At 47.3% G+C, this 25465-nt stretch overlaps 1 protein-coding gene across 1 annotated transcript in view; it reads right to left on the bottom strand.

The window, feature by feature from the left end:
* Positions 1-8415: 8415 nt before the first annotated feature.
* FRMPD3 (FERM and PDZ domain containing 3) overlaps positions 8416-25465 on the bottom strand; it is a 72197-nt gene continuing 55147 nt past the window's right edge. Inside the window, 2 exon segments of the mRNA XM_019487977.2 lie at positions 8416-13473; positions 16210-17031. Of these exon segments, the coding sequence (XP_019343522.2) occupies positions 10589-13473; positions 16210-17031 (3707 nt within the window). The 3' untranslated portion in view covers positions 8416-10588.

Genomic DNA, 25465 nt, shown 5'->3' with positions numbered 1-25465 from the left:
TTTCCCTACTTGCATACATGCTTTTCTTTGTACATATTACTGTAATTAACCTTTCAAGAGCTTTCAGTATGCTTTATTAAATTATAGACTATTTTTATGCTAAAACATTTTTACATTTTAAAAAAATATTTATGTAAGAGAAATAAAAAAAGGCTAAAGAAACCCTTTTCAAACTTGGACCAGATTTATGTAACTCTTGCTTTCTCAGTTATTTGTTTTCCAGATAACAAGTTTCTGCAATTAATTTGGGATTGACTCTCCTTTTCTTTATAATGATTGTCACTTGTACTTGAGTATGACTACTACTAATACTGGAAATCAGTTTCCCTGTGTAGGGTTCAGGCAATGTGCTAGGAAAAGTTGGTGTGTATGTTCCCTCCTACTGCCTCCCAAGGTGGTGTGATGATGTTCTGTTGCTTGTTCTGTTTATTTCATAGCAGAGTGCCAAGCTTACCTATCATGGGCTGTATCTTCCCAGGATATTAAGTCCAGCCTGGCAGACTGTATGTCAGGGTCAGGCAAAATCCGGCCTGCCAGGCCATTCTGTCTGGCCTGCGGGGCCCCCCAAAATGTTAGAAAATTAATATTTATCTGCCCTTGGGTACCTGTCAAAGATGACAGGAGCCAGGGGCAGTAGGACCCAGGGGAGCTGGCGGCAGGACCAAGCAGCCATAGCAGCAAGGCTGGCCTGACCTTGCCCGGCCCATCCCCCCTGGCGAAAGCCCATGCCTAGCAGAGGCTTCTGGCCTGGAACCCTGGGCTGTTCCCACCTCCCTCTGCTCAAGTAGGAAATTCAGATAAGAAGTGGGCAGGGGGGCAGGCAGGGGAGGACTGTAGGCAATTGCCCCAGTACTCAGGGCCAGGCCTGGCTGGCTTCTGCTGAGTCCTGCAGTCGCGGCCATGCGGTCAGGAACCACGTGGTGCCAGAGCACTGTGGCAGGCAGGAAAGCAGTGAAAGTGGGTGACGTGTGTGTGTGTGTGTGTTTATAGGGTGAGTCCCACAAGCACACCCCACCGTACACATGCACCCACACCCCCCTCACACTGCCATACACACAGACCCCACACCCACACTCCCTCACACACTGCAGCCACCCTCCCCCCACACACAGCCTCCTATAACCCCCATACCTACCCACATCCCACATATCCACACAGACCCCCACATGCTCCCTCATCCCACACCCACATCCCACATACCTATCTACCCCACAACCCCTCCCACACACACCTTCCCTTACACCTCACATACCCATACACCCATAGCTCCACACAAACCTATACCCACCCCCTATGCCCCCACAATATACAAGAGTAAGACTTCATTTTGAGTTATTATGCAATCACCTCTATATACACAATACAAACACAGGTAAATGAGGACAAAAATATTTTTTTAAATCAAATTAATGAATGTTGTAGTAGATGTTTGATTTTTAGAATATAATTTGGTATTTTTCTGGTTTCAAGATGGCAAAACCCTTTCCTGAAAGGAGTATTTCTGGGGGTAAGGGGAGGGACTTCTTGTGGCAAAGGTCAGGGTTAGGGGGCAGGACTTCCAGTCACAAGATAGTGACCAGGGGCGGGGCACCTGTCAAGGGGCAGGGCTGCCCTTGCGGCCCTCGATAGCTTGCCAAAATTTGGTAAGCAGCCCTCCAGCCGAAATAATTGCTCACCCCTGCTGTATGTAATTACTGTATGTGACTGTATGTGCTGGCAACTAATTGATCTAAAGATATCACCTCTGCCATGAGTTTTGATTCATATAAATCAATTGTACTTGATATTGAGAACTCAATTATTTGCACTTTACATATGAGTTCACTGAATGTTGATGCCTTTATGGTTTACTGCTGGTTTCTACAGTTTTGTGAACCCCTGATTTTATTCAGTTTTCTTACAAAGTCTTTCAGACTTTCCTAAAATCAGTGTTCTTCAGTTTTGCAACAGAAAGCAAGAGCTGACCGAAAGCTTTCAAGAAAGCTGTCTGCCATTGTTCCTGACTGAATATTCACAGGGATTATTTTGGATAACTCTATACCGCTGTTGCAGGGCACTAAGGTGCCTTCTCCTTTGAGGGCAGAATCTGCCTAAAGAGAGGGCCCTAGGAGCCAGGCAGAAACCCCACAGGTGCAGGTTACTATGGCAGCAGGCTTACAAGGATGACCAGAAGAAGGCAGGGCCCTGGGCCCATATAAGCCCCAGGGCTGGGACTGAAGGCAGTTAGGGCCCTAGCAGCTGCCAGGGGGAGTGGAGTTCATGCAGAAAAGCTCCACGGAGATACTCGAGTGCCTGCAGTACTGCTTGTGGGACAAATGAAGTTTAGGACCTCCTAAAGTATCTGGGGCTAGGAGACCCACATTGGTGAGGGAGAAACTGGCCCTCTCAAAGGGAAAGAGTGTGACCTCCAGCGTTATGTTTCCTGTTATGTTATAGCTCAAGGGCTCATATTTATGTTGTTGCTTTTAATTCAGTGGACTGGGCTGAGGCTATTGGGGAGGAGGAGGTCTCATTGGGGCACACTACCATGCAGAGCCCCAGTGCCAGAGGGTGCAGCAACAGGGGGGTAAGCAGACCTCAGCACCAGAGGGCGCAGTGGCAGGGGCTGCGGAGAGCCCAGCACCAGTGAGGGTGTGCAGACAGGGCTGCGGAGAGCCCAGCGCCACTGAGCAACAGGAGGCCAAGTTAAATCAGGGCCTCAGAGGGACGACGTTTGAATACCATCTGCAAGGCATGGGGCATGATAAAGGGGAGGTTTTGGAGTCATTGGGGTGTCCCACGAGGCATTTATTTAGAGAGGGACCCAGCAAGGGGTCTAAGAACCCAGACAGTTTAGTGCGGTCCACCAGGACCGTGTCTGCATAGCACCTTGAGGGCAGCTTCCCTATCTACCATCTATTATCTTAACCATCAAGATGTGGTAGGTGAGAATGGAAGGCACTCAGGAGGTGATGCTACCAAGGTCACATGGCCCTAAGGGCGTCACAGCTGTCCCTAGGGCCCCCACCCCATGACAACCACTATCACAGACACTTGGATTAAAAGAGGAGTTTCTTGCTTCCAAATCTTCATTGAGTCTATTAGACCCCAATATGCCTTCCTTTGTAAAGAAAGGCAGTAAATTGAAGGTACCAGGTGCAATCCCATTGACTTCAGGTGAATTATGGAATGAATCTGGCCTACATTTTGCTATTAGCTACAGCAATGGAAATGCTAACTTCATAAACTTATTCTGTATTTGCATTGGTGTAACTAGGATGATCACAGTTTATTATTTGTCATGGTAAACGTTAACCAATAAATGACATCTTGAGCCTATTTAGAAACAATCGGGAGTTGACCAACAATTAAAACATACTTTGAAGAAATGCTTAACAGCTCTTTTTGAATGTGCCTCTAAACATGCTGCCTAGCATCTACTTGGTTTTACTTAGATGTGTTAATAAAACTGGCTTAGAATGAATTGCCCTTTTCTTGTTGCATAGCTCTTTGTGTTGCATATGCTGCTGTGAACTTTGCCTTTTCCAACAACCTGGTAAAAAGATGAAGATCAAATGGAGTGATCCTATTTTGAAAAAATGTAAGCAAGCAGCCTTTTAACTTCTGCTCCCTTGACTTGATATCTGTGGTCTGCCACTCAGAAGGACATCAAGAGGGAGTATTTGGATTTATTTCTGTACCTTTTAATGCAGCACCTTTGTTTTTAAAGTGTATTTGTTGTAAAATAATAGAGCTTTACGGCATGAAAAGAAGAACCATGTGCTACGATCAAGATGTGGGTCAGACTCACTGAAATTAATTATATTACCAAACAAAACAACTATTTGAACACAATGTCTTGTTTGTGTGTCTTGGTCTTTTTCATATATACTTAATAGGGAGGGGACATCTAGCAAGCTGCTTGGCGGGTTATCTTTTCTGATCTCCTTTTCACTCATGCAACCAAAAACCACATTGTTATGGCCAGCTCTGAAACAGTTCGGCAATGCCTACCTGTGCTAGAAGTGTGCTTGATTTTTATACACAGGAATCAAGGCAGGCTAAAGAATCATTGAGAACCTAACTATGTTCTAAAAATAAGTGAGTGCTTGGACATACTCCTTTGTATTTGACCAAAAGTTGTCTCAGGCTGAATAACAACATAGTGAGATTGTGCACACTTCCACTATGCTGTAGCTGAGTCCCTTGGACGTGTGTGCACTATAGATAGGGCCTTGGAAAGAGATCTGAAGTGCAAAGCTTCACAAAACATAGTGTCTCTGAATGGTACCTATAGCACTGTGGTAGCTTGTTTGAAATGTATTATAATTAAGACCCTAGTTGTTTTTAAGCACTACCCCAGGGAAGCAATGGCAATCAGTGGTGTAAGAAATAGAGTCAGTGGCTAGGTAAACTCTGGGGGTTGGGGAGGAAGTGTGCAGGTGCTGGGGAGGGGGCACTAGTCTTACCCATGCTGGGAACTGCTCTGCCAGCCTCAACTATTGCTTTTAAAGTGGCAGCAGCCAGTAAATGTTTTGGAGTTACCAGTATGGCAATACAATTCACAGGCAATTCTGGTGTCCCCCCTAACTTGGTGCCTACCTCTAGTTATGCTACTGATAGCAGTAAAACCAGTATTCACCAAAATGCCATAAGCAGAGAAATAAGCCTTTGCTAAATCAACTTCCACATTCTCTAATTCTTTGCTTTACAAACCCCAGGTATTTTTCTATTAGTATTTGGAGGACTGGGGGAGGTGAACCACTTTTGGTTCCATTATTCCATTGTCACTCAGTCCCATAACGTACAGCACATACATTGCGGCCCATATTTTAATATCCCTAGCATGAAGATGCTTAAACTTGCTTATGCCAATACACGCCCAGCGCAGCAGAAACAGCCCCGCCTGCCTGGCACCAAGCAACAGCTGGAGTCTAAGCTGCTGGCAGTCTTCAGGCTGGATCCCGTGAGTTTGCAGCCTGCAGACCAGATACATCATTTGGGGGCGGGGGGAAGGTGGTGGATGCAGCCAGTGGACTGTATTTTGCCCACTCCTGGTCTAGCACAATGGAGCTTTGAGCTGTGACTGGGGCTCCCCAGCACTGTTGCTATTGAAATAAAAAGTAATAATACTTTTTGAGTCTTTATAAAGAAACTTTTCCTTATAAAGACCCAAGCTGCCTGCTAAATGTCACTAACAGAACTCAGCATTAAGTTCTTTGGAATGGACCTCAGAGCTACTACCCATTCAACAATGAATGACAGGTTTAGGCACTGGAAAGTCCCTTCATCTTTCTGTTTTTTTCCCTGCCCTGCTATGTGAATTGCCTTTTGCTCCCATTCCATATTGTCAGTTATTTCAACAGGGAGGTACTATGGTGGGGGAAAATATAAAAGAGGTTAGTGGCACAAAGGCAAGTTCAGAACACGAAAGTCCAGAGTTTCTGTCTTTACTCAAAGTTTATCTGAGACACATCAAGAAGCTCCTATGCAGTGCTTTGTTCCTCAGATGCTTTAGTTAGCTCTTTTATCACTTCTGACTTTAAAGTTCTAAGAGGTTTTGAAGCACATGGAGGACTGGCATTGATGCTTTTCCTCTCTTCAACCAAGATCCGCAAGACAGCATTCTCTGTGTGAGGCAAGGTATCTCCCTCTTCCCCCCTCCCTGCCCCCAGCCAAAGCAAAAGTGTTGTAGGAGAATCATCATCTAGATCTAGCAAATATTTTGGTCTTGGGGAAGCTCATGGGATCCTCTCAATATCTGTCACTTTTGGTGGGCAACCTTCATAAAAAATTACAGCTACAGTTCAGTAGGGCAGTGATCCCAGCAGAATGTGACTGTGAGGTAGGCCACTGTATTGTTTTGTAAAAGGGCTATTCAGAAGCATAGCAGCAGATGTAAAGCAGTAGCCTCTTGAAGACACAGTCTCTCACAAATATCCCCATGGAAATTACCTGGCTTGGTCCTGGGATGTGGCTGACCTGCAGGGTATTCACAAAGGGATCTGTGGGCAAAGATGGTGTAAAGCTCACCTTTGCACTTGCCTCATCAGGAGGCAGCTTCTGAGCAGGCCATTTCACTGTGCTGGGCTAATGATACCTGAAGGATGCTGTGGCTCTTCACCTTTTCCAAATCTTTCCTTCAAGCTTGCTGGGATCCAACCAGGATCTGCGTTCCCATTTAACAATACAGGAAGGGCTGAGTGGTCATGGCCCACAGGCTGAGAACATGTTTTCTAATTCAGGCGAGCTGCACATGGTTGGAATCACAATCAAACAGTGGTCTGATGCAGGGCACTCTATTTGCTGTTATGCCCCTTTGTCCAAGCTATGCACTCCTCCCCTGTTATTTTAGCGACAGAGAAAGAGTAGCATAAAAGCCCATTCAGAGAATGTGCACCCCTGGATGATCACTGTTTAGTGGCTTTAGGTCCTGATTCTTCCAGCAGTAGAGCCAACAGTGTCCACATTGCACCAGAAAATCTGGGCCAGAGAGATTGGAGGCAACCTCATCTCTTTCTTTGCTATTGTAAGTGACAATGCTTGCCACCCCTTACCTTACTGCCTAGGCAAGCTGTGCTGGGAAAGGCACTCACACATGCTTCTGCAAAACAGGAACACCAGTATTATGGCTGTCAAGATAAGGGAAGGGTTCAAGGTACAAGAAACATGGGGGTCATCAGACTCTGTCAGGACTCTGCGAGTAGGGACTCCTTAGGCTTGCACTTTCCTTCTGGAGTGGTTCAGTGAGGCCCAGAAGTAGGTTGAAGCAAGCTCCTGAAGTGCCCCGGGCAGAGTGCTGGCCACTGGGGAGGAGAATGGGGTCAAAGAGTCTTGCCTTCCTCTGGTTCGTTCTCTATTCTGGAGGCAGCTCCTGCAGCTATATTAGCAGGATTTCACACTGCTGCAGTTACAAGTTAGCCCTGCACCCTCCCCAAGTACCATGCTGGTCCCCTTCCTCTGACTGATCTGCTGCCTGCTCCCTGCCCCATCTGCTGCTTTGCTGACTGTTCCCTGTCTTTCCCACTACTGTGCTCCCTGCTCCCACCCTGATTGCTGCACGCCACATACAGAAGCTGCCTGTGCCACTTGTGGCCCCAATGCTGCAGGTTGGCCACCCTTGCCATACACTATGGAGTGCTGGGCTGCCTGGTTTCTATGGCTGGACAGTATAGGGCTGTGCCTTCCATAGCAAAGGCTCCTGGGATGGGGTATGATTCTGGCACCCCCCCCCCCCCCCTCTAATTTAGCACTTGGGGCAGGTGTCCCACTCGCTCCACCTTCATTATACTACTGGTGAAGCCAGGTTCCAGGGGAAGTGGTATTCAGCCATGCAGACAGGATGAAGGGAACCAAGAGTAAAAGTGCATTGAGTCTGCAGATTGACTGATGTCCTGGTTGGGGCATCAGCAGAGGGCAGTCATCCTTCCAAATCAGAACTGAATTAACGCCCTGTTGGGATATTAAGGAGTTCTTTGCTGCTGGAAGTGGTATCTTTCATATGAGAGGTAAACTGAGTTCCAGGTCATGAAAGATCTGATTCCCTTCATAAGCCTGTCACTTCTGGTGTCCTGGTTAAATTCCAACCTGGATAGATCATATCTCTCTGAACTTGCACTTGCTCGTGCTTTCTTTCATTTGCTCAGTAGCATAACAATGGGTGGACAAGCTGAGCACAAGCCTTGGGGGCTGCTTACGTGGGGGAGGTGGATGCTAGAATGGAGCTAGGGATTGCCTCACCCTCCTGTCTCTCCACACCCTGCAACTTCCCTGCAGTAGCTCCAGCTCCAGTGTCAAGAAGGGCAGAGAAGTGGCAGCAGTGTGTGGCTGGAGGTTCACTGCCGCTGTACAAGAGGTCCACTCCTTTTTTGCTGCTGAAAACTGGTGTAGGTATCACATATTAGCTCTGCACCCTCCCCAAATGCCACTCAGATCTCCTTCCTCTGACCAATCTGCTGCTCTGCTTTCTACTCCCAGCCTTGTACTCCTTGTTGGATCTGCTGCTCTGAATTCTGCTGCCTGCTCTGTGTTCCCTGCCCAATCTTCTCCTTTGCTTTCTGCTTAGTGTCCTGCATGGCAGCAGTAACAAATGGAAGTGACCTCTTCCTTCACCTGCAACCTCTGGCTGCTGCAGTGTGTGCCACTGATAACCCAGAGCTCACTATTGGCCAGGGATGATCTAGCCTCAGGCAGGGGGTTGGACTAGATAACCTCTGGAGGTCCCTTTCAGCTCTACTTCTCCATGATCTCTATGAATTCCTTTTCCTGAAACAATTGTATAGTGTAGCACTTTGTGTGTTTTAAGCAGCTACTGCCTTTTATTCAAGAACTGACTGCATTTCAATGGCAGGGAAGTATATTTTGATGTTTACAAATGGTGCAACATATAAATAATAACAATCACTTCACAGTCTTAAGAACAGACACAAGGTGTGATTTGGGATTTTAAGATTAATATATTTAATCTTTCTTGCTTGTAAAACAAGACATAAATTTGTGTATGTATATATATATATATATATATATATATAATTTATATATATTTTTTTAATTTATATATACTATATACAGACAATAAAAAAAAAAACCCTCTGTATTAGACTGAGAGATTTAATGAAGGAATGATATAGGCATTATAGGGAGCTCAGGGGAACTCTTGGTTTCTTAATAAATAATTGACCAGGAAAGAAAAACATAGCTCCCTGTTAGCCTTCAGCATTGTAACAGGCATTGCCCACCATGGACTAAGTTCTGCTTTGGCTATTCCACTGTATGTTTTGCTACATGGTTCTTGAAAGCAGGAGATGAGAGGGTGCTCAGTCCATATAGTGAGATCCTCTCTTCTTCACTGATGACAATGGCCAAAGTCTGGTACAGCCATGGGCTAGGGAATGTTATTGCACTAGATAGAGGATGCATGTGTTAAAAGCACATTGTGCATTTCCATAACTCTTATGGAAGAACAAGAGATTTCAAATGTGCGTCTTGTATAAAAAATAGAGGTGGGAGATGATCCATCATACCTTCAAGGTCACTGATCAGCTCCATGCACTCTGCAAGCAATGGGGCACATTCACTGAGCTTACAGACTAGTCTCCTATGTGACACCTGCCCCTGCTAGTGAATCTAATTTCTCTTTTTTTCACGATACCAGGTATGCTCTAAAGAAAGACCCAGGGTTCCTTCCAGGACCTAGTCTTTCTAAGTATGCATGAGGTGGCATTGGTAGAATATTACAGGTGGGTGCCTGATCTTGAATTTCCTCTCAATGCTGCTGTGGAGGACAGGAAGGTGCACTGATGCACCAGTTAAGGCGCTCTGATTCATTAGGTTTAGAAGCTAGATTTGGTGCAGTGTCAAGGGAATGACAGAAATCAAGTAGACACCATTTCACTATGTGTCTGGAAGTAAAAAAAACCCAGAATACTAAATTTGCCCAGAAATTAAAGTAAAATTGCCCAGAATAAATAACATTTCTCTTGGCAATTTATCCAGCACAGATAGTAAGAGGATTCCCTCACACCGAGGGCCAGGGCTTCTGATAGGAGGCAGGTGGAACTGGCTGATTCAAGCTGAGCCTGGGTATCTCAACCCCAGAGCATGTCTTGAACTGCAGCCTGATGTTACAGATGCAAATGAGTTGGGTTTATACTCTGTTTCTCTCTCTGTTATGGACACTGACATGTTGTCACACAGGGCTGTAGACAGAGAGCTGAATCAAGCCCTGGAGAGGGGAGGTAAAGAAGGTCTCCCCATAGTTGCTAGCCCAGTTTCTGGCTTGTAATAACCACAGAATAGACTGGATTCCCTACAGGTTCTTTGATTCAGGTATCTCCATCCAGTAGAGGAAGAAGGCAAAGGCACCCTGCTTGGATAGATTAAGCTATAACTCTGGGGTGTCACATTGCACTACCTCTCTCCTGTTATCAGTACTAGTGCATGCACATCTGGGTTGGGATTGTGGAATCTGTTAGGGTAGTCCAACTCAACATCAGGTTTCTTGTACCCTCCCTACAGCATACCTCCTTCCCAGTCCCTAACCTCTCAGCAAGGATTGTTAGACTGAAGGTTCTGGCTGCTGCTGACTGAATGGTACATTTGCAATCTGGGCAACTCTGGAGGCATAAGAGCTGTTTACGTGGCAAAAACACTGGTTTGGCTCTGAATAGATCCTGGCTAAAGTTAAGCTAGTAGATCTCAGCTCAGTTCCTGCTAACAGAATAGCCCAGAGCACAATGACAAAGTAAAAAGTGTCAGCTCTCTACTCAGGGGAGGCCCAGAACCAAATGAAACCAAACCAGCATGGAGACTGAATTACACCTCTCAGGTAAGGTCATTGCCAAGACAGTATGGGAGAGCATGCAGAGTGGCTGCCTGGAGCCCATTGACAGGCTTGTTAGACAGCTAACTAGGGGATGCAAGTTTTTCCTTCAAACTCCATAAATGTAACTATTCATTTAATAGAGAAGTAGAAGAACGTCTTTGCCTCTGGAACCCCTACTGGATGTAGGCCTTCCCTTCAGACACACACTCTCTCTATACTGACGTGATGCAAGAACCACTGACACGCAGCTCGGCATATACTGGCTCATTTGTTTTTGTAGTGGGTTTACTTATTGATCAGTGTCTTTAAGGAGCGTGTGAATGTGCTCATAACAGTCGCGACCGTGGTTGATTGGTGGGCCAGCTGCTCCGTCTGGTGGTGACTCAGCATTCTGGCTGTTGACTCCTCTGCAGCCCTCAGCAAGAAAGTGTAGTTGCGCACCACCTCCTCTACCTTGGCCAGCAACTCCTGGCGCTGGGACTCGGAGCGCACAATATACACCAGCCTCACAAATGTCTCTATGAGGCTGCCTAGCACCTGGAAGCTGCTTGTGATTGCTGAGAGCATGTGTGTGGGGCTCTTATCAACAGCTGCCACCCTGCGGCAGGAGGCCCTAAACTCCTTGAACTTCAGGGCCAGCTCTTGCTTGTACTCAGCGAGCTGGGAGATGTAGGTTTTGCAGTCCCAAAGTTCAGGGCTCACCACACACTGCCTTAGAATGGTCAGGAGCTCATTCGTATCTAGCTGCACTTGCAGAAACCCATCTGGCAATGAGTACACATGGCCTCGCAGGGCACTTATCTTAGCCAGGCTCCCTTCAAAGGTGGAGGTCCTTAAGTCTATTTCCTGGGTCTGGCTGTCATCAGGACTGCTGCAGGCAGTGGCATCCAGAACCTGGAGTGTCCTGCTCATGACTGGGACCATCTGATTTTCCAGCTTCATGCCAGGGAGGATCTGCATGGGGATAGAGTAGGATAGCTCATCCTTCTCACTCCCATCATCTGCCACATCACACTTCCTGTAGTAGAAGCAATACCGGATGGAGCAACACTTCTCATCCTCCATGTCTTCATCCTGAAGCTCAGCATGACTTGGGTACATCTCCTCCTGGACAGAGAAGACTGCTGAGCTCTTCTGGTTCTTCTTTTCCTGTGCAATCTGAACGTAAGATGGGTCACCTCCTCGTGGGGATTCCTGTACCTTGCTCTTCAGAGCACAGCCATGGATGCTGGGGTCTATCTCCTTCTGCAGACCTTTCTGCTTTGCTGGATAGACATTCTGGTAGATGTCAGAGGAGAGAGATGTTCGGTCAGTCTTGTCTATCTCACTGACACTGTAGTGGCGCATGAGCTTCTTGTAATGCGGTGCCCCCATGCACTCTCCACGGGAAGTGCATGTTGTCAAACAAGATACACTGTTCTCTGGATCCGATCGGCAGTCCCTGGACTCTAAGCTCATGGATCGTATCCGCCTGCCATTGGATGGGCTGCTCGTGCTTGAAAGCCTAACTGCTTCTGTCTGCTTCTGGTCATCTGTGGCCTTCTCCCTCCCTTGTCTCTCTGCTTCTGGTGCCACCAACTGGTTTGGGAGTGGCCTCACCCCTCTGCAAATCCGCTTGCAGTCACAGCTGCGCCTCTGTTCTCTGGACATCCCTGGGACCTTCTGCACAGGGCTGCTCCTCAGCTGACAGCTGCAGCGCCCAGGTATGGAAGGGTGCAGGTACTCCTGTGGAGGGACATCACCTTTTGTCTTTGGCTTGAGCAGCTCTTCTAGGAACTCCAGCTCATACTGTTTCACCTTCTGCAGCTGGGCCTGCCGCTCATCTGTCTCTTTCTTCAGCCGCGTTGGGAAGGTAGCAGAAAAGAGGTTCTTCAACCTGAAGGGGGCTTTGGGGACTTTGGGTTTAGCTGGGACATCAACATCTGGTGAAGTCACCTCCAGGACTTTTTCTGATTTCTTGGAAGGCACAGTGCTAATCTGTAGGCTCTCAGACCTGGGCACCAGCTGGATCTGCCCTTTGGGATCCTCACTGGTGGTCCTGAAGGTGCTACTTGGAGAGGCAGAGAGCAGACCACTACTTTCAGCTTTGAAGCTTTTGACAGAACTCTCATGTTGTGTATTCTCCCCTTGGTTCAAAGGAACAACGTGTTTCTGAAAGGCATGGTTTGTAGCATCACTTCCTGCCTTCTGACTTGCCTCCCTGCTTGCTGGCTTCCCTGAAGGATCTTGGCTTCCTTTTTGCTGATAGCTCTTGGAGGGAAATGACTTGGTGGGCAGCTTTTCATTGCCCACCGGGGAGAGATGGAACTCTTCGACCCTACTGCCTGCAGATTCTTTAGGGCTTGGACAGGCTTCATCTTGTGGCTGTTGAGGCTGCTGCTGTTGAGGCTGCTGCTGTTGTTGGCAATTGCATAAAGTCTCTATAGCTAGCTCACTCCCTTTTAATTTTAAATGTTTGCTGCTAGATGCTTCACAGCTTTTGGTCCCATTGGTTTGCTTGTCTTCTTTTAGAGTTGCCATCATGGCTGCCCCTTGGGAAGGCAAACCCTTATTGTTAGCAGCTTGCTGCAAAGCAGCTGAAATGATGGCAGGCGTCATGCCACTCTTAGGGTCCAGAATTAGCTTAGGGCTCAGCCGGACTTCTTTGGGTATCTTCTCTCGTAGGTCTTTCACCTGCTCTCCACTCAAGGCAGCAGCCGCAGCATGCAGTGACACCTCAAAGGCAGCTTTAGAGAGGCTGGCACCTTTGCACTCAGAGCCTGGTACCAACACACTCCTGTTCTGCTCATTAAGCTGGGGGGACAACATTGGCTGGACAGCCAGGGTGTAGCTCCGCTCCATGTGCTGCTGCTCCTGTTTACTCCTGCCATTAGTGAGACTGGGGCTTTGGTTAGAGAAAGCTGGTTTCAATGATGGGCCTGGCTCCTGGCATGCAAAGGGGTAGGGAGAAGTAAGCACAGCCTGGGCTGTGCAGCTCTGGATACGGAAAGGAAGGTCCTTCCTGGTGAGCAGGTTTTCTTTGTTGATGTGCTGGGCCAGGAAGTAGGCTGCATTCTGGTGCTGCTTCATAGCTGAGACCATCTCTGAGACATCAGTCAGCTCAGAAGAGTTTGTTTCATGGCCAGAATCCAAGGATGATTCAGGGGTGATGGCAGCCAGAACAATCAGACCTGAGGAAACATAAGAGGAATATGGAGATGACAAACAATTTGGAAGAGAGAGGAACGTAGAGGGTCAGAAGGACCACAGAAAGGCAGAAAGGAGATTTTCAGTGGTGGAACCTCAGTTACTTCCTCCCACCAAAACCTTCATGAAAAACATCTCTGGGGCTCAGAAGAGTTTCTAGTAGCTCACCTGCTCTGGGCTATGCTTGTACTGGTGATCAGGAATCCTTTCCAGGCAATTTCAATTAAGACCAATTGCCAGCATCTGCCTGGGTAACTACCTCAACTCAGTGAGAGCACTTGTCCTGGAAAAAGGCTGTGGGAAGGAGTCCAGAGTTAGGAATTGCCTGATCACAGGGAGTTGTCTGGAGCAATAAGGAAAATCTGGTGACAACAGCAGTGCTGTAGTGAGCAGGGCAGCATGTGAGAACTGGGCCACTTGGCTGGTGCAGTTATATCATTTATGCAGCCTAGACGAATCCACTTGATAGCACAGTTGTACCTAAAGGGAAGCCAAGCTGGTGCCACTGTGAGGTCGTTTGGGTTATCCAGGGGTTAGTTGAGGTTACTGTACTGATTTGTTAGTCTTCACCACCCTTTTACCAACCTACTCACATCAAGAGAGATGGTGAACTTTAACTGGGCTTCATTCAAAGGCAAGAGTTGCCTTTGAAGAGGTTGACTGAATGTTTTCCATTTGGAGAGGCCTGGTGCTCAGGGAAAGTGACAGCACCTTCACTGCCAAGCAGCAGGGGCATGGGTTACAATGGAGCTTGCCAGAAGCAGGTGCAAGAGAACCAGGATGTTACAGTGCAGGTGCCCACTGTAACAGGTGGCTTCATGAAGATGAAGATGCTGTGCTGTGCTTGGGGATGACAGTGTCATCTGTACAGAACACACAGTCTCAGACCATCGGCCTTGGGTGGGAGAGACTGTGGCTTGGGAATTGGTAATGGAGTCTTTCATTTCTAGGTCATTGGTTCAAATCCATCTCACATTCCTAGTGACTGAAAACCATTACCCTCTGACAGCTGCCTGTATGAAATCAGCCTGGGTCTCATTCCAGTTCACAGAGGACAGGTGTCTTCTTCAGAACTGACACGAACTGTTCCAATGAGAAAGTGAATGTGCCAGAAAGGCTAAACTCTCCCTTCAGTCTGAGAGATGGTCCTACTAGAATCATGCAGAAATGCATTGTCAGGCTGCAGTTTGGGGAGAGAAGCAGCTGCTTCTCCTGCTGACCACATTGTGCCTGCTCTGTGGGCAAATAGAGGAAAACTGTCAGCCTAGCACCATTCACACTTCAACTAAAGCTACTCCTAGGGAGGTCTTTCTCTCCTTTGGGAAAGGATGGGACAGAGCTGTTCTTGTCCATGCATTGTGTGGTCAGCTGACCCAGCAGCTTCCTCGAAAATAGCATCACCCTGAGTTCTCTGATGAGCTGTCTGAATGGGCTTCCCCCTGGGTATATGGGTTATTTAGGTGCCATGCACCAACTTTGCTGTTGACAGGAAGGGTCACAAACCAGTGAGTCGTTCACCACCATTGTTTCTACCCTGCCTGGAAAGAATCCCCGAAATTGCCTGTAATCTCATCACAACACGTCAATGAACCCATGGCACTTTGTGGCAAAACCTTTCCCAGGTTCTGTCACGGGGGATGAGAGTGGGTAGGATTTTTGGACTCTGCATAGCCCAGAAAACTCCCTGCATACCATACTGCACTGCTCTGCCAGGGGTCCTTTTGCACTGGCTTGTGGACAGTCCTAGGGTGCAGGTAGTTAGTAGACCTACCAAATGCAGAAAAGCAGTGCACCAGCCCTGCTTAGAGGCTTCTGGGTGGTTCCACTATCATTGTGCTTCATGGAAAAGAGGATTCCTGTAGCAGGCTGCATGCCTCAGGGGCTATAGCCCAGCTGGAAGCAGGCAGAGGTTGATTCCGGCCGCCTTGATGGACTGGGCCAGCTGATAATGATAACTGGTTGGCCCAGTGGGAGTTAAAAAGCTCCCAGAGGAGAAAGACAGAAGGGCTGTGGGGCTGCAGGTGGAAGTCTGAGCCAGAGAACTTTCCCTGGGCCAAAGAGTGCAACAGAAGCTGAACATAGCTGAGGTAGACTCCTGAATGAGCCCTGAGCCCCACTTCAGAGCTGCTGCTCTCCTGGAGGTCTGGAAGAAGACCATGAGTGAAGCTGAGAGACTGTGAGTTTGCTGGAGGCAACAGGAGAGAGAGAAGGGAGAGTGAAGGCTAGTAGCTGCAGCACCAAGCCCAAGCACTTTCTTCAGGTCTGGGAAAAGGCCCTGTGCTATTTGTGTGTTTGTTTTTGTAGATTGTTTACACTGATTCCTTCCAGGAAGGAGCTTCCCCTGGGGAAACAAAGGCTGTAAACAAAGACTGCCTGAGCTGAGCTATCTCCAACCTGCTATAATTCCATATGCTGGTCCCCAGATCTTGCCAGCCCCAGCCTGCCTCCTAGTCCCTCCACTCTTTCTGGGAATTGGCTCTTTACTAAGCTTCCCTCCACAGCAAATCATACCTGAGACAGAGAGAGAAGAGAGGGCAGGAGTGAAAGGAGAGGGGAGGTCAGAGCACAGATGTGCATATGTGAATGAACACACACACATACACACATGCGTGCACATGCACACAAATGTACCCAATGTACACAGATTTGTACACAGATTTGTACATATGAAAGGGAAGGAAAGGGATAGGGAAGAAGAAAGGCACTGCCCTCTCCATTACCTGCTGTCTGCTGTGGCTGGGGGTGTGGACAATCCTCTGAAGCAGCCAGGGCTTCCAGAGCCTGCAGGGTTGACACCAGGGCATCGTCCAGCTCCTGAGCATGGTCTCGGACAGTACGTGTCTGCACACTGTCTATGAGGGTCACTGGGATCTCATCGTACAGGATTCCGCAGAGGTGCCGGCCCTGCTCCTGGCTCTGTGCAGCAGCCCGGCGCTTGGGGTCATCCTCATCAGAGCTGTTATCTCGAAAGCCAGGAGGTGGAGCAGCTATCGCAGGAAGCAAGGCAGTGGTCTCATCCTCTTCCTCGTCGCTCCCTGGAGGAGGAAGGGACATCAAATCAACCATGTTGTCACGGGAGCTGCCAGGCTTGCTGCCTTTCCGGGAAGCCAGCCTGCTCTTGATTTTGGTTTTGCAGGAGTCACAATAGAAGTGCATGGTGTCATTCCTTGTGTGGCTGTCCATAGTGTTGGCCCTTGCCCTCATTGCATGGCGGTCCCGATCGAGGCCATCTGGGTTGTACTCATTGGCAGCACTGTCGTAGCCTTGGCCAGAGCTTTTGGAAGTAGGGTCGGATTTGGTCCTGGGCCTAGTTTCCTCAAAGAAGATCAGGTTTTCATTGATGTCCGTCCTGTTCTCTCGTTCCTTCCTCTGTTCCCGCATGTGCAGGTAACAAAAGCTGACGAGCTCCGAGTCCGATGCCTTGGAAACTCGAGGGTTGGGCTCCCCAGGGCCGGAGGCAGCACCACCCAAGAACCCGCTCTCTTTCTTTCCCACATGCCCCGTTGCAGTGGGCCGGTGGATGTTGTGCGCATTGATGTAATCTGAATCAAAACCACATTTGTAATATTAGAACAGCACCCATGATGAGGCAGGGCAGGTAGGAAATCCATCATGCACCCTGCCTCAGCTTTAAACCCGTTTCGGTGTTAGAGTGGACTTGGAACAGGCAGCAACACCACAGGCACATTTTGCCTGGACATAGCTGCTTGCTCTCCTGCAACACACCCACAGCGTCTTCCAGCTTGGTTGGTGCAGTCCCCACTCTGATGGAACCCACTTGACATACCCCCCAGCATTCTGTACATTGGGAGACGTTATACACAGAATCAACACACAGAAAGCATGGGAATATAGGTTAGGAAGGGACCAAGAAAAGTCAGCTAGTTGACCCCTCTCCCCGCTTTGTTTCAGGCTAAATATACAGAGACTATTTTTCACAGGCGTTTGTTTCACCTGTTCTTTACAATGAAGGAGATTCTATATCCTCCCTAAGCAGGCCAGTCCACTGCTTAACCATCCTTAGTGCTAGAAAGTCACTTCTTAAATCTCTTCTGCTGCTAATTTAGCTAATTTCCTGTCCTTTCCCCAGTGGATGTGGAGAACAAGTGATCATTATTTGTTTCATAACAGCCTTTTCTATCCTGGAAAGTTGGTATTTTTTCCCCTCAGTTTTTTCTTCTCTGGACCAAACAAACCCAGTTCCTTCATCCTTTTCTCTGGCCTTGTCTGCTGAGCTTCCTGTCATTCTTGTTACTCTCCGCTGGATTCTCTTTCACATGCACCAAAATATAATTTTTGGGCCCTGTCATGTGAAGAGAAACAGGTGGCAGCAGTCTCAGCAGAAAGGCAACCTACAGCAAACTAAACAGTGTTGTGCACAGTGCTTGTGGAAAATATTGCCTAGATCTAGTCAAGGCAAAGGTTGAATGCCAGGTGCATGAAGCAGCATAGGAGAGGTCTTCTGCTTGAACAAACCCTCTGTTCAGCAGCACCTTCCAGGATCCATTAACTTGATTCTTCAGTCACATCCAATGACTTATCCATTTTAAGACCAGAAGTGACAGTTGAGATCCTCTAGTCTGACCTCCTGCATAGCACAGGCCCAATAGAATTTCACTCAGTTGTTCAGCTTATGGCTGAACTAGTTACCTTTGGGAGAGATTTAAAGCCTTCAAATGGTGGTAATTTGTTCCAATGGTTAATTACTCTTCCTGTTAAGGACCTATGCCTTATTTCCACTTTCAATTTGTATAGTTTCAACTTCTGGCCACTGGGTCTTGTTGATGTTAAGAACCTTATGCTCTCAGTAGTAAACATTATGCATGGAGTGTCCCTCTCTTGAGAGAGACTTTTCTTTGTGCACGGCAAGAAGTTGAAATACTACTTGAACTGCCTATATAAAAATCCTGGCATCAGGGGCTTTCTGACTGCATCATTGACTGAACTGTGCAGTTTCACTGAGAAGCAGCATTGGGGGGAACACAATCTCCTTGTTACAAAATATAAATTAAATCAAATAAATCCTAATTAAATTCAGTAGCTCAGCACACTGGGTGATTTGTTTCCCCAGATGCAGATATGTATTAAACTGTTCATTATCTGCAATGTTAAAGCACCGGTGAAAACTACATACATCTTTCATGGATACCTTAGTACCCAGGAGCAATGTCCATGTAGCTAGCTATGAAGCTGTGAGAGCTCTTACATAAGGAAAACCTGTTCTCTTAGGGACTGCATGACCTGTAGCTGAGTTTGCAGGGTACTAATTCAAAGCCAATTCAAAGCTAATCCAAAACTATTTCAACAGAATAATTAAGGACTGACTGGATCACCACCACTGAAAGCCCCTTCCAGGAGGTGGGAATCCTTCAGGTCTGGGTTATAGAGAGTGGATGGGGTGGACTGTTTAAACATAGAAATATGTGGTTTTAGTGACTGTGCAACCCAATGCTTGGAAGCGAGGAACCCTCCAGTTTCTACCCTGTCCTCATGCCCTTACAACCCACCAGTGTCATTTCAACCAAAGAACCCACTCTCATCATCCCAAGCATGGGAAGGACTGCTGGGAAACACAGCCTCCCCCTTTTCTGCTCTCCTTTACCTCCTGATTCCAGGGTTGAGGATGTGGCTGCCCCTGAAGACCTCTCATCAAGAAGGGAGCAGGAGGTTGGATTCAGGACTGGGAAATCAGGTTGTTTATGAGCCAGTATTGGGCACTAGTCACCTACCCCTGAAGCTGATCTCTTGCCTGTTTTTGAAAAGGGAAATGTGGGAACTGCAAAGGGGTCTGCTGCATAGACTAGTCCTCCTGTGCTCTAGCTGTCTGTGTTTCTCTGGTTTCTGGGAAAGTGTAATTCTAGCAAAGAGCTGAGATTAACAACAGTGGGCTAACACCAAGGTTGTTAAAGACTTTTACTGGGGAGGATACATGACCTGACTGACTGGTGAGGGCAGGTGATGTGGTGTATTGCATCAAGGGGAGATGTAGGGAGACTGATTTAACTGATGGCATCAGCACAGAATATTCCCTTGTAAAAAAGTCTGCAGTACTGCAGGAGACTTTAATAGGCCTCAGGGAAGATGGAGGTGTTCCTCTCCCAGGCAAAGAGCACAAACTGGGGCTTGATTTTACAGCCAAAGATTTGGCACAGTCTGATTGCAGCCTGGACATTCAAAGCTTGGGCTAACTTGACTCATCCCATTGGGGCTCCCTTATCACTCTGCAGAGATGTGTAGTAATGATATAGACAGTTCCTTCTCACTGTGATGTTTCTGGCTTCTGACAACTCAGCCTGCAACCTCAGCAGGATTTAAATATGGGCAGAATGTATGTTTTTCCAGTCAAGACTATAGGCACCCTTTCTGAACCACACCTGACTATCTGGGCTAGGCATACTGTTTGCCTACAGCCCAGAGGTGCACTTACTATAGCCCTGAGGGTGTCCTAGCTCAAGGCTGCACAACTGGTGGCCAGTGGGTGCATGCAGTCTGCAAGGAGTTAGTTGGTGCCCCCCAGGCTCCCAGGCCCCTGCTCCCCTATTGCTTTGGCTGCAGCAGCTGCTGGGGTCTCTAGGCTTCCCCTCTGGTTTCTGCTTTGCCTGTCCCTGGAGAGGCAGTGCTGGGAACAGTGGTGAGAAGTGGTGGGGGTGTGGGCTGCCACCTGTGCATATGGTGGAGTGGTGGTTGGGGGTGGGGAGCTCCTGTATGCACAGTGGAGCAGTAGGGGGTGGTGCCCATGCAGTAGTGGTCAGGGGGCCCTTGGCTCACACTATTGTGGCCAGTGCTGCTTGCAGCCCCTGCTGGGGTGCAGCCATTACCTACTTGGACAGCCCTGTTCTAGCTCTTGCTGCAATTGTGTCTCCACCCTACAGGGAGAATAGCAGTTGGATCCAATGAGCCATGGATCCATCACCTCATTATAGCCCTTGTCCCAACCAGCTGTTCAAGGGCAGGTGTATGAGAACACAGGGAGCTCCCTCTGAAGAGGGCAGTAGGCTCTTGGTGGCTGCAGAGGAAGGGGCAGGTTCAGCCCTGAGATTTATCTTCCAGTCACAAAACTGAGACCCCCATCTCAGACTAAGCGGTAAATCCCCAAGTGTGTCTCAGTGAGGAAGGATCCCCTCAGTGTGGCTGCTGTTATGGCTGCCATCCTCTGCACTGGTAGCTTTCATATATGCCAAGATTGCTAGAAGCTGGCTACTGATTTTGAGTGCCCAACACAAGACCCCTAAAAGGGGCCTGCTCTCTGGACAAGCTGGGCCTCAGCCCTCTGAAAACCCAGTCCCTTCAAGAGCACGCTTCAAGGTGTTTTGAACAGGATACCTAAGAACCAAGGTAACCACAATTCTTAGTCCCTTTTGGAAAATCTTGGCCATGCACCTCCCATTATAAAGCACAATGATAACAATGGCAGAATCCCCCAGCACAGTTCATCAAACATCCAATGGAGGAGGTGAGTGTTTCCACATCAGCACTTGTACAAAGGCAGTAGGAATATGCTCCCAGGTATGTACCCTTTATGCGATACCTCTGTTCAACATCATCTCTTTGGAGGCCTGAAAAATACATACAGACTGCAGGTTCATGCCCACAGCTCTTGTGATGTGTCTCCACAGGAGCAGACAAGCTGTGCTATGAGAATCCAGTGTTTCTTTTAACTGGCAGAATGACAGGCCTTTTAAAATGGCTAATACATGCTGTGTCAGTTTAGATCTGCCTTGCAGAACAGATACTAAGCAATTCTAATATGGGTTGGAATTCGCTATGAGGTGGGTGTAATTATTGCTGCTTTCCAGAGACAGAGAAACTGAAACACTGAAAACTTGAGTCCTTTGGCCAAGGTCACACAGCAAGGCAGCAGCACAGGCCAAACCCCTGTCTTGTGATACCTACTTCCTTCTCTTAATACCATCCTTCCCTGTAAAAATGGTCCCTATCAGTTCTGCTTCCACACCAATGCACAGAGGATATTACAGAGTGAATACCCTTTCTCCCCTAACTATGGTGAGTAGTCTGAAGGCCCAGCTGTGGAGCTCTGTAAGTTTCATGCCAAAAAAGACATGAAGGAGGCAGGGAAAAATACTAGAAAGACAAGAGGTAGTCAGGAGAGGGGCAACCCTACCCATAACACACATGGAAGAGGTTGGTTTTGAACAAGCAGCTCTATGATTGGCACACCAGGCAAACCATCCTTGGCCCATCTCCCACAGACTGTCAGCTGCTCTTCCCAGTATAACTTGCTGGAGCAGGGGGTTTGAGACAGGGAGCCAATCCCTGTTCCTTTGTGGCCCGCACCTGTGCCTTTAGCTGGGCAGCAACAGGGCCAGACTGAGGTACTCACGGGGAAGGGGAAAAGAAGGACCCTCTAGGGCTAGCTGAAAAAGCCCCCACCTGAAAGTTGTGCTTGGCCCACCACTTTTCCTGAGGCATAGGAAGAAGGTGTTTCCTAGCCAGACTCAGGGACTGGCCCTAACCTAGAGATGTGAAGGCCCAGAAGAAAAACAGAAAAATTCAGAAAAAAACCAATTTTCCCCCATTTTTTCCAAGGACTTTTTTGTTTTTTTCTGAAAAATTGGAAAAATGGAAACATTTTGGAAAAATTAAAAAAACCTCTTATGAAACAGTTTTCTTTTAGAATAATGAACAAAATGTTTAAGACAAGGTGTTCATATATTGCTACCTTTTACTCCCCAAAAATGTTTTCTAATAACTATGTAATAGGAAGACTTTTATGTAAGACTATCTACAGTATCAGATCATTACAATTCCTGTACACCGAGGACAAGCAGTACAGTACAACTCTCAAATGCAAGACCAAGATGCATTTCTGCCCCCCGGGGGCACTGCCATTTTCACAAGAGAAGGAAGAAAGATTCAGTGCCTTCTTTGCTTGTGGACTTTCACTATTGTTGACTTTTGATTTAGAGGTTGGTGGATCTGCTCCCGTCCTTCTGACTAGGCTCAAAGGACTGTGACTGGATACTGGCAGCAGCATCCATTCATTCCTGTAGAGATTAGAAACAAGGAGCTTATTGCCCTGCTTGCTCAAAAGCCTCAGGAAAGGAGACAGAGCAAGTCTAAAGGTTTTGGAGTTGGAAGGAGCCTGCCTCCTCCTTGCCCTGTGACCTTGAGATCCACAGAAATACAGGAGCAGCACAAAGGAGCTGAAAGAAAGTATACTTCTTTATTGAAAGGTAAGAGTTTAAATTTCTCTGAATTCAGTATATTAAACTATATTTTAGCTGCATTAGTATATTTTCATAACCTATTTTCATCCTCGGGGATGACTGCTCAAGGGCAACCAGCATGGTTTCATTAGGGGCAGGTCATGTCAGACCAACCTGATTGCCTTTTACGATCAGGTCACAAAAGCACTGGATGCAGGTGTCACTGTGGATGTAGTCTTTCTGGACTTCAGCAAGGCCTTTGAAACTGTCGACCACCCCATCCTCATTAAAAAACTAGGTGCCTGTGGCATTGATGCCTACACGGTCAAATGGACTGCAAATTGGCTGAAGGGTCGTACTCAGAGGGTGGTGGTGGACGGGTCATATTCAACCTGGGGGGAAGTAGGCAGCGGAGTCCCCCAGGGCTCGGTTCTTGGGCCCGCACTGTTCAATTTCTTTATCAGCGATTTGGACAACAGGGTGAAAAGCAACCTGTTTAAATTTGCTGATGATACCAAAATTTGGAGTGAGGTGGGCACGCTAGTAGGGAGGGAAAGACTGCAGCAAGACCTGGATAGGTTGCAGGGGTAGGCTAACAAAAACAGGGTGCGTTTCAATACTGACAAGTGCAGGGTGCTGCACTTGGGCAGTAGTAACCAGCAGTACACTTATAAGATGGGAAACTCCCTTCTTGAGATCATGGAGGCAGAAAGGGATCTTGGAGACATTATTGACTCCAAGATGAACATAGGCCGACAATGTGAGGTCACGGTCGGCAGGGCTAACCGGACCTTATCGTGCATCCACAGGTGCATCTCAAGTAGGTCCAAGGAGGTGATCCTCCCCCTCTACGCAACACTGGTCAGGCCACAGCTGGAGTACTGTGTCCAGTTCTGGGCACCCCACTTCAAGAGGGATGTGGACCACACTGAGAGGGTCCAGAGGAGGACCACCCGCATGATCTAGGGACAGCAGGGCAGACCCTACAATGAGAGGCTACGGGACCTGAACCTATTCAGCCTTCACAAGAGAATGCTGAGGGGAGACCTGGTGACCATCTATAAACTCACTAGAGGGGACCAGAAGGGTTTGGGGGAGACCTTGTTTCCCCTAGTGCCCCCCGGGATAACAAGGAATAACGGCCACAAGTTGTTGGAGAGTAGGTTTAGATTAGACGTCTGTAAGAACTACTTTACAGTTAGGGCGGCTAGGATCTGGAACCAACTTCCAAGGGAAGTGGTGCTGGCTCCTACCCTGGGGGTCTTTAAGAAGCGGCTCGATGCCTACCTGGCTGGGGTCATTTGAGCCCAGTTTTCCTCCTGCCCAGGCAGGGGGTCAGATTTGAAGATCTACAAGGTCCCTTCTGACCCTACTTCTATGATTCTATGATTCTATGCAGCTCATACTTGAATTCCAACTAATCTTGAGTTTTGTGACAAATCACCCAACCTTAGCAGTGAAATGAGGCCTGCAGGGCAGGGAAGTTGTTCACAGTTAACTCTGAGGAGGCCTCTCCTCCATCCATTACTAAATTTGTACATGCTGTAGCTTAGTGTTTATATATGCAAGCTAGCCACTAAATTACATTTTTCTTTTTTCTCCCTCAGCAAAATGGTACAACCAACTTCTAGCATATGGAAACATTTCCACACTGCAAGTTATTATGAGAAAAACATGTGATTTGCAAATACTGTCAAATGAAATATGCATTTCCAAATGCTACTAGGATGACCAAACACATCCTTGTATGTAAGAAGTGTCCTACAGACATTAAATAATCCTTCCTGGGTGTAAGTGAGGAGGAGGCAGATTGTGATAATGAAAGTGCAAGTAGCTCTTTCCAACATTCTTGATCCAGAAGTCCTCCTGCTGCTGCTGCTGCTGCTTTTTCTATAACATCAGCATCACAAAGGGTTGCCCAATCAACATCCTCAAGTAACCAAATATTGCAACCAACTGTATACAAAAGACTCTCAATAGCTTCATTTCTAGACAAGATGACACCTGAAGATCAGGGGAAAAATGACCAAGCTCTTGCAAAAGCAATATATTCAATAACTGAAAATGCATACTGGCAGGAAGCTTTTAAATTACTAAGACCATCATACCGTTTGCCCAGCAGACATTCTTTGAGCAAGCCTCTTTTAGTGTCAGAATATGAACGTGTAATGCAATCTGTGCAAGGAAGAATCAATGAAGTACTGTGTTTTGTAGTACTTACAGATGGATGGACAAATGTGTGGGGAGAAGGAATCATAAACTTTGTGATAACAACACCTCAACCAGTTTTTTATAGATGCATTAAAACAGGAGAGAACACGTGTGCTGCAGAGTATATCAGTAGTAAAATATATGAAGTCCTACAGAAGATTGGGAGTGGGAAAGTATCTGCTTTGCTGACTAACAATGCAAGTAATATGAAAGCAGCATGGGAGATCATAATGAATAAATATCCACATATTACTGCAATAGGATGTGCATCCCATGGGCTAAACTTGCTTCTTAATGACATCATGAAGTTGGACACTGAAGAAGTTCTATAGAAGAGCAAAACAAGTTATAAAACATGTAAAAGCTACTCATATTGTAGCTGCAGTCTTTAAGAAGAAGCAGGAAGAAAAGAATGCAAAGAATAAAATAGTGACACTCAAACTGTAGTAATGTAGTGATCTAATTTGAAAGATTACTAAAAACAAAGAAGCTCTTCAAGAAACAGTAATAATTGAGGATCTTAAAGTATCCAGAAACATAAGGAACACTGTCTTTGATGAGGATGTCTTCTGGGTTCAGCTGCAGAACTCCCTGAAGA

Source organism: Alligator mississippiensis, chromosome 8 (genome assembly GCF_030867095.1).
Source record: "Alligator mississippiensis isolate rAllMis1 chromosome 8, rAllMis1, whole genome shotgun sequence".
NCBI classification, from domain to species: Eukaryota; Metazoa; Chordata; order Crocodylia; family Alligatoridae; genus Alligator; species Alligator mississippiensis.
Note: the sequence above shows the minus strand (reverse complement) of the source record. Positions and strands in the feature narration are given on the sequence as shown.